The 9,707-nt window shown below is 55.8% G+C and overlaps 1 protein-coding gene across 1 annotated transcript; it reads right to left on the bottom strand.

Annotated features, from left to right (window-relative positions):
• Positions 1-9,447, bottom strand: LOC146423096 (voltage-gated potassium channel subunit beta-2-like). Its single transcript, XM_085045070.1, has 10 exons — positions 9,404-9,447; positions 8,916-8,953; positions 8,196-8,282; positions 7,516-7,551; positions 6,276-6,361; positions 5,203-5,296; positions 3,344-3,414; positions 2,738-2,789; positions 2,064-2,152; positions 1-349 (listed from the first exon to the last, which is right to left on the bottom strand). Exons 1-10 carry the CDS (start codon positions 9,445-9,447, stop codon positions 275-277), a joined length of 672 nt encoding a protein of 223 aa, XP_084901196.1. The 3' UTR covers positions 1-274.
• Positions 9,448-9,707: the final 260 nt, after the last annotated feature.

Genomic DNA, 9,707 nt, shown 5'->3' with positions numbered 1-9,707 from the left:
CACGTGGGAAAAGCCACTTTATTCCCCTCCCCCAACCCCCATCAGGCGGGGGGGAGGGGCGGGAGGGGGCGTGGCCAACACCGGCCACACCCCCCGCTGGAAGCGCTGCGATTGGTTCACCGGCAAGGGCGTGGTTTGTGCTTGGCTAGGCCCCGCCCCCTTGGGGGAGGGGTTATTGCTGTCCGTCTGAGGCTCCGCCCACCGGGGGCGTGGCCTGGCGGGAGGGGGCGGGGCCATGCGGGAGGCAGCCAATGGGAGGAGGCGGGGGCGGGGCTTAGGGCGGGGCTGCCCCGCCCCCCAGGAGCGGCTGCAGGTCGCGCAGAGCGGCGGGGCTGAGGCGGGGCAGCAGCTGGGGGGGAAAGGACCCAAAATTAGCCCAAAATCGGCCCAAAATCGGTCCAAAATCACCCGAAATCACCGAAATTAGCCCAAAATCGGCCCAAAATCGGCCAAAATCAGCCCGAAATCGACAAAAAACACCCGAAATTAGCCCAAAATCGGCCCAAAATCGGCCAAAATCACCCCGAAATCGGCAAAAAACACCCGAAATCACCCCAAAATCGGCCAAAATCACCCCGAAATCGGCAAAAAACACCCGAAATCACCCCAAAATCACCCGAAATTACCCAAAATTACCCCAAAATCGGCAAAAAACACCCGAAATCACCCCAAAATCACCCGAAATTACCCAAAATTACCCCAAAATCGGCAAAAAACACCCGAAATCGGCCCAAAATCGGCCAAAATCACCCCAAATCACCCCGAAATCACCGAAATTAGCCCAAAATCGGCAAAAAACACCCGGAATGACCCGAAATTAGCCCAAAATCGGCCGAAATCACCCCTAAATCGGCCAAAAGCACCCCAAAATCGGCCGGAATCACCCCAAATCACTGAAATTACCCCAAAATCGGTCGGAATCACCCCAAAATCAGCCGGAATTAGCCCAAAATCCTCCGGAATCACCCCAAAATCACCCAAAATTACCCGGAATCAGCCCAAAATCGCCCCAAATCACCCCAAAATCGGCCAGAATCACCCCAAAATCACTGAAATTACCCCAAAATCGGCAGAAATCACCCCAAAATCGGGCCGAATCACCCCAAATCACCCCGATATCAGCCGAATTAGCCCAAAATCAGCCAAAAGCACCCCAAAATCACTGAAATTAGCCCAAAATCGGCCCAAATTACCCCAAAATCAGCCCAAGTCACCCCAAAATCACCCGAAATTACCCCAAAATTGGGCGGAATTACCCTGAAATCAACCCAAAATTACCCGGAATTACCCCAAAATCGGCAGAAATCAACCCAAAATCGGCCAGAATCACCCCAAATCACCCGGAATCACCTCAAAATTGGCCGGAACTGCCCCAAAATCGGCCGGAATTATCCGGAAATCACCCGAAATTAGCCCAAAATTGGCCCCAAAAGCAGTGAAATCGGCCGGAATCACCCGAAATCACCCGAAATCACCCCCAAATCACCCGAAATTAGCCCAAAATCACCCCAAATCAGCCCAAATCACCCCAAAACAGACACAAACCACCCCAAAATCCACCCAAACTCAGCCAAAATCACCCCAAAAGTAGCCAAAATCTCCCCAAACTCACCCAAACCAGCCCAAAATCATCCAAACCATTCCAAAATCACCCCAAACACCCCAAAATCACCCCAAAGTCAGCCAAAATCTCCCCAAACTCACCCCAAAATCACCCAAAATCACCCCGAACACCCCAAAATCACCCAAAAATCAGCCCAAAACCAACACAAACCACCCCAAAACCCACCCAAACCATCACGAAATCTGACAGATTCGCCCAAAAATTAACGAAAATTAACCCAAAATCAAGGAAAACTAAGCCGAAATATGCAAAAATTAACCCAAAATATGCAAAAATTAACCCGAAATATGCAAAAACGAACCCAAAATCTGACAAAACCACCCAAAATCAATCCCAAAAAAACTCCAAAATCCATCCTGGGAACCCTTCAGCCCCTCCCCCACCCCACTCAGCCCCTCCCCCACCCCACTCAGCCCCTCCCCCTCAGCCCCTCCCCCACCTGCATTGCCAGGATTTGCTCTCGCAGCCCGCGGGGGGTTTGAGCGCCAATGAGCACAGAGCTGACTCCTTCCAGCCGGAGAGACCACGCTGGGGACAGGGACAGTGTGACATCGGTGTGACATCCCTGTGTCACCTCAGTGTCACCTCAGTGTGACATCCCTGTGACATCCCTGTATCACCTCAGTGTGACATCAGTGTGACATCAGTGCCACCCAACCCAACCCAATGAGCACTGAGCTGACTCCTTCCAGCCGCAGAGACCACGCTGGGGACAGGGACAGGGACAGGGTGACATCAGTGTCACCTCAGTGTCACCTCAGTGTGACATCAGTGTCATACAGCCCCTCAGTGTCAGCTCAGTGTCACCCCAATGTCACCAAATGAGCACTGAGCTGATTCCTTCCAGCCGCAGGGACCATGCTGGGGACAGTGTGACATCAGTGTGACAGCAGTGTCACCTCAGTGTGACCTCAATGTCACCTCTCTGTCACCCCAATGTCACCCCACAATCACAATATCACCTTCTGCCACCCCCCGGGCACACCAAGGCCACCATCCCTTGTGTCACCCCAATGTCCCCAATGTCCCCACTGTCCCCAATGTCCCCAGTGTCCCCAATATCCCCAATGTCCCCAGTGTCCCCAATGTCCCCAGTGTCCCCATGTCACTCACCGATGCCCAGTTGGCTCTCAGAACATCCCAACTTCTGTGCCAAAGGCTGAAGCTGCGCCAGAGACACCGAGCAGCGCCGAGCCTGGGGACAGCATTGGGGACAGTGGGGACATTGGGGACATCAGGGGTTTGTGGCTATTAGGGACACTGGGGACATTAATGGGGACATTGGGGACGTTGGGGACATTGGGGACATTTGGGGACACTGAAGGCCTTGGGGCCACTGGGGACATTGGGGACAATGCAGATATTAGGAATATTTGGGACACTGAGGACATCAGGAGGACTGGGGACATTGGGGACATAGGGGGATTGGGGACATTGGGGACATGGGGGACATTGGGGATATTGTGGACATTGGGGACATTGGGGACACCAGGAGAATTGAGGACACATCGCGGACACTCTGGGGACATTGGGGACATCATGGAGGGCATTGATGGCACATTGGGGACATTGGGGACATTGGCGACACTGAAGGGACATTGGGGACATTGGGAATGTTGGGGACATTGGGGACACTGAAGGGACATTGGGGACACATGGGTGCCACTCAGGTCACTCAGATGTCACTCAGATGTCACTCAGGTGTCACCCCAAGGTCACCTTGCCCGGGCTGTTCCCAGGACTGTCCTCCTCTGCAGGAGCCACAGGTGACCAGGTGACAGCGCCCAGCCCTGGGGACAGCGGGGACAGGAGGGGTGACATGGGCGGGGCCACAAGCCACGCCCACTACCCCCATCCCTGTTTAGCCACGCCCCTTTGACATGCCAGACCCACTGCCTCTTAGCCACGCCCCTTTCACATGGCATGGCATTAGCCCCGCCCCTTCCCTTTAGCCACTCCCCTTTCACCATGCCCCACCCACTTCCCCTGACCACGCCCCTTCCATCAAGCCCCACCCACTCCCCACCCCGTTACCCACGCCCCTTTCACAACAGCCTGGCATTAGCCCCGCCCACTTCCCATTAACCACGCCCCTTTTAATATGCCTCTCCCATATAGCAATCCTTTAGCCACGCCCCTTCCAGCATGCCCCGCCCACTCTCCCTTAGCCACACCCCTTTCACCATTCCCCACCCCATTAGCCACGCCCCTTTCATCTTATGTTGACACTAGCCCCACCCACTTCCCATTAGCCACGCCCCTTCACCAGGGCCTGGTGTTAGCCCCACCCACATGCAATTAGCCACGCCCTTTTTACCATGCCACACCCACTTTCCCGACCTCTTTAGCCACACCCCTTTTATTAAGCCCCACCCACTCCCCACCCCAGTAGCCACGCCCCTTCCACACTACCCTGTCGTTAGCCACGCCCACTTCCCATTAGCCACGCCTCTTTTAATATGCCACGCCCACATATCAATCCTTTAGCCACGCCCCTTCTAGCATGCCCCGCCCACTCTCCCGTAACCACGCCCCTTTCACCATGTCCTGAAATCAGCCCCGCCCACTTCCCATTAGCCACGCCCCTTTTCATCATGCCATACCTACTCCACCTTAGCCACACCCCTTCCAGCATGTCATGGGATTAGCCCCACCCACTTCCACTTAGCCACGCCCCTTTCACGACAGCCTTACGTTAGCCACAACCACTTTTTCTTAGCCCCGCCCCTTTCACCACAACAACTCACTTCCCCTTAGCCACGCCCCTTTCACAGTGCCACACCCACTGCTTCTTAGCCACGCCCCTTTCACCATGTTCTGACACTAGCCCCACCCACTTCCCATTAGCCACACCCCTTTCCCTATGCCCCACCCACTTCTCCACCCCGATAGCCACGCCCCTTTGACAAGGTCCTGGCATTAGCCCCGCCTCCTTCCCATTAGCCATGCCCCTTTACCATGACCTGATGTTAGCCCTGCCCACTTAACATTAGCCACGCCCCCTTTACCCTGCCACACCCACTTCCCTGCCCCTAAGCCACGCCCCTTTCATTATGTTCTCTATTAGCCACGCCCCTTTTTGCAAGGGGCTGTCACTAGCCCCGCCCACTTTCCCTTAGCCACGCCCCTTTCACCACGCCCCGCCCATTCCACTGCCCCTTGGCCACGCCCCTTTCTCAATGTCCTGGGATCAGCCACGCCTACTTCCCCTTAGCCACGCCCCTTCCACAGTGCCCCGCCCACTCGCCCGGCCTGGCCACGCCCCCACACCCACGCCCACATTCAGCCACACCCACAGCCTTGATGACAGCCAATCCCTTTTGACCACGCCCCCTTGGCCACACCCCTTTGACGTCCCAAACCAGCCCTTAGCCACGCCCCCTCCTGTGGCCACGCCCATTTACCCCTCCCATTGGCACCACCCCTCTGGCCACGCCCATTTTCATCTCCTGCCAGCTCCACCCTTCTTTTGGCCACGCCCCTCTGGCCACGCCCCTTTCCCTATTTTAGCCACTCCCACCCCCTTAGCCCCGCCCCTTTCCCTCCCTGGCCCCGCCCCCTTTTGGCCCCGCCCCTACCGAGGAGGCGGAAGAGGCGTGGCTCCGGCGGAAGCTCCGCCCACTGACACACCGGAGCCACCAGGTTGAGCTGCCGAGCGACAGTGAAAGTGTCCTGAGAGAGACAGGGACAGGGACAGGGATGGGGACATTAACGGGGACATCATTGGGGACAGTGGGGACATTGGGGACATCATTGGGGATATTGATGGGGACATTGGTGACATCATTGGGGACATTGGTGGGGACATTGGGGACATTGGGGATATTGGGGATATTGGGGATATTGGGGATGTTGGGGACATTGGGGACGTTAACGGGGTCAGTGGGGACATCGTTGGGCACATTGATGGGGACATTGATAGGGACATTGGGGACATTGGGGACGTTGATGGGGACATTAACAGGGACGTTAATGGGGACATTGGGGATATTGGGAATGTTGGGGATGTTGGGGACAGCAGTGTCACCTCACCCCTCACCTCCCCCTGTCACCTCCCATCACCAACCGTGTCACCCCCTAGAGTCCCCAACGTCCCCAATGTCCCCAAACCCCCCAATGTCCCCAATGTCCCCAGTGTCCTCAGTGTCCTCAGTGTCCTCAGTGTCCTCAGTGTCCCCAATGTCCTCAGTGTCCTCAGTGTCCCCAATGTCCCAAACATCCCCAAACGTCCCCAATGTCCCCAACATTCCCAACATCCCAAAATATCTTCTATGTCCCCAATGTCCCCATTAATGTCCCCAACGTCCCCAATGTCCCCTGTGTCCCCATGACGTCCCCAAATCCCCAACATCCCCAGTGTCCCCAATGTCCCCATGGTGTCCCTATTAATGTCCCCAACATCCCCAATATCCCCAATATCTCCGATGTCCCAAATGTCCCCAAATGTCCCCAATGTCCCCAAATCCGCCAACATCCCCAATATCCCCAATGTCCCCATTAATGTCCCCAAATATCCCCAAATGTCCCCAAACCCCCAATGTCCCCAATGTCCCCAGTGTCCCCATTAATATCCCCAACGTCCCCAATGTCCCCAAATCCCCAAAGTCCCCAACATCCCCACTGTCCCCTGATGTCCCCAAGCCCCACCCACCATGACGTCACTGGCCACGCCCCCGGCCGTTCCCCAGTACAGCGCCAGGCCCTGCTCGATGACGTCACTCATGGCGCGAACCAACTCTGCCGGGAACGGGGGGAGAGGGAGGGAGAGACCATGGCAGATCCGGGGGGGTTTGGGGGATTTTGGGGAATTTGGGGAGTTTTGGGGCATTTTGGGAGAATTTGGGGAGTTTTTGGGGTTTGGTTTTGGGTTTTGGGTTGGGTTTGGGTTTGGGAGTTTTGGGGATTGGGAGTTTTGGGGTTTTGGGGGAATTGGGGAGTTTTGGGGGTTTTGGGTTTTTGGGGATTTGGGGGTTTTGGGAGTTTGGGATTTGGGATTTGGATTTGGGTGGGTTTGGGATTTGGGGGATTTGGGGATTTTGGAGGGGAGGGAGTTTTGGGGTTCGAGGGTTGGGGATGGGGTTGGGGCATTTTGGGAATTGGGGATTTGGGGAATTTGAGGATTTGGGGGTTGGATTTGGGGTTGGGTTTTGGGTTTTGATTTATTTTGGAGTTTGGGGGTTCAGAGGGGTCTGGGGGTTTGGTTGGGGAGTTTTGGGGAATTTTGGGGGTTTTTGGAATCTTGGGGTTTTTGGGGAGTTTTGGGGGAATTTTGGGGAGTTTTGGGGGTTCAAAGGGGTCTGGGGGGCATTTTGTGGGGATTTGGAGAGTTTTGGGGGAATTTGGGGAGTTTTGGGGAGTCTGGGGTGGGGTGGGGTGCATTTGGGGATTTTGGGGGTGTTTTGGGTTGCTGGCAAACAGATTTTGGGGGATTTTGGAGTTTTTGGGGTCGTGGGTGTGGATTTTGGGAGATTTTGAGATTCTGCGGTGCAGATTTTGGGTGATTTTGTGATATTTTGGGGTTCTGGGATGTGGATTTGGGATGATTTTGTGAGATTTTCGGGTCCTGGGGTGCAGATTTGGGACAATTTTGGGAGATTTTGGGTTCCCGGGGTGCAGATTTTGGGTGATTTTGGGATTTTGGCTCCCAGTCTGCAGATTTTGGGATTTTTTGGGCTCCCAGGGTGCAGATTTTGGGTGATTTTGGGATTTTTTGGGCTCCCAGGGTTCAGATTTCAGGTGATTTTGGAGCTCTGAGGTGCAGACTGGTATTTTTTGGGCTCCCAGGCTGCAGATTTTGGGTGATTTTGGGATTTTTTGGCTCCCACGGTGCAGATTTTGGGTAAATTTGGGATTTTTTGGCTCCCACTCTCCCCCCATATCCCCATTGGTACCTTCCAGCCGCAGCAGCCGCAGGGTTGGATCCATTCCTGGGGAGGGGGGGAGACCTCAGGGGGCGTGGCCTGAGGGGGCGTGGCCTGAGGGGGCGTGGCCTGAATTGCCACAGCCACCTGGGGCAATAGATGGGAATGGGAGGGACCAAAGGTGGGCGTGGCCAAGGGAAAGAGGCGTGGCCTCAGCATGGTGGGCGGGGCTATGGACAACACCACAGAAAGGGGCGTGGCCTGTTGGAAGGGGCGTGGCCTTAGGAGAAGGGGCGTGGCCAGGCCAGGGTGTGACATCATCAGTGTAATGAAATATGGGCGGGGCAGGCAGGGGGGCGTGGTTTAGCCAGGTGTGGGCGGGGCCTGGTGGAAAGGGGTGTGGCCACTTGTGGGTGGAGTCACGGCCATCCAATCACAGTGTGGGTGTGGTCCAGAAAAGGGGCGTGGCCTCATTAGCATGACAGAACAGTCTTGGGGGAAAGGGGCGTGGCCTTTGAAAAGGGGCGTGGCCTCACCAATGGGTGGGCGTGGCTTCAGTGAAGGGGCGTGGCTCAGTTTGGGGGAAGGGCGTGGCCTCAGCCAGCAGTGGGCGTGGCCTGCCCAGCAAAGGGGCGTGGCTTGTTGGGGTGAATGGGCGTGGCTTTGCGGCCAAGGGGGCGTGGTTTGTCGCCAAGGGGGCGTGGCCTCACCCTCGCAGGGGGCGGGGCCAGGGCGTGGCCCGGCGAAGACGACGTCCACGTAATCGAGCTGCAGGCGGCGCAGGGAACCCTGCAGGCCTGGGGGCGGGGCTGGGTTAGGCCACGCCCATATGGGGCGTGACTACCCCTAAACCACGCCCACCGCCCCACCAACAACTACGGGGCGTGGTCAGTGTTAAACCACGCCCACTGCCCCACCCACAAACCCAATTGGGTGTTGTTAAGCCACGCCCACAATAGGATTTGGGGCGTGGCCTGCACTAAACCACGCCCACCATGCCACAGCAAACGTGGGCGTGGCTTGCCTTAAACCACGCCCACATTCCCACCCCCAAGCCGGGTGGGGGCGTGGTCTGCGTTAAGCCACGCCCACCCCAATATAGAACGAGGGGCGTGGTCTACGTTAAGCCACGCCCACCTTATCCCTATACAGAATGAGGGGCGTGGTCTGCACGAGGCCACGCCCACAATCACATCCCAGCCGCTGGGGGCGTGGCCTGTTCTAAGCCACGCCCACAACCCCACCCACACTGCAATTAGGGTGTGGCTTAGCCGAAGCCCCGCCCACAATCACCTCCCCACCCCCATAGATGGGCATAGAGTGCAGCTGGGGTTAAGCCACGCCCACTGTGGACACGTGGTTTGTTAGCCACGCCCACCCTGACCACACCCACCCTCCAGGCCACGCCCACCCAGGCCACGCCCCCTCACCCTCCAGCAGGTGTTTCCTGGAGAGACCTCGGTCAGGGCTGGGGGAGGGAAAGGGGCGTGGTCAGAGAAAGGGGGCGTGGTTAAAGAAAAGGGGGCGTGGTCAGGGGAAAGGGTGTGGTCAGAGCATCCCCACCCCAAGAGCCCCAAAATTCCCCCCAAAAATCCCCAAAATTCACCCCAAAAACTTAAAATTCACCCAAAACTCAAAAACCCCAAATCCACCCCAAAATCACCCAAATTCACCCAAAATTACCCAAAATTACCCCAAAATCACCCTAAATTCACCCAAAATCCACCCAAAATTACCTAAATTCACCCAAAATTACCCCAAAATTTCCCTAAATCCACCCAAAATTACCCCAAAATCACCCTAAATTCACCCAAAATTACCCCAAAATTTCCCTAAATTCACCCAAAATCCACCCAAAATTACCCCAAAAGCACCCCAAAATCACCCAAAATCCACCTGAAATTCACCCTAAATTCACCCTAAATTACCCCAAATTTCCCCAAAATCTCCCCAAAATTCCATCCAGAGACCTCAAAATGACCCCAAAATTCACCCCAAAAGGCCTCAAATTCACCCCAAAATTCCTCCCAAGATCTCCGAAATTCCCCCAAACCCTCCGGAAACCCCAAAATGTCCCAAAGAGACCCCAAAGTTCAGGAAAATGACACCAAAACCTGCAAAAAGACCCCAAATTTCCCCAAAAATGTCAAATTATGGAAAAATCCCAAAAATCCTTCCCCCAAAAACCCCAAATTCCCCCTGAAAAAATCCCAAATTCCCCC

The sequence above is a fragment of the Lichenostomus cassidix genome, unplaced genomic scaffold, assembly GCF_008360975.1.
Source record: "Lichenostomus cassidix isolate B80296 unplaced genomic scaffold, HeHo_3.0 HiC_scaffold_34, whole genome shotgun sequence".
NCBI classification, from domain to species: Eukaryota; Metazoa; Chordata; class Aves; order Passeriformes; family Meliphagidae; genus Lichenostomus; species Lichenostomus cassidix.
The sequence above is the reverse complement of the archived record's forward strand: the minus strand, read 5'-3'. Positions and strand labels throughout refer to the sequence as shown.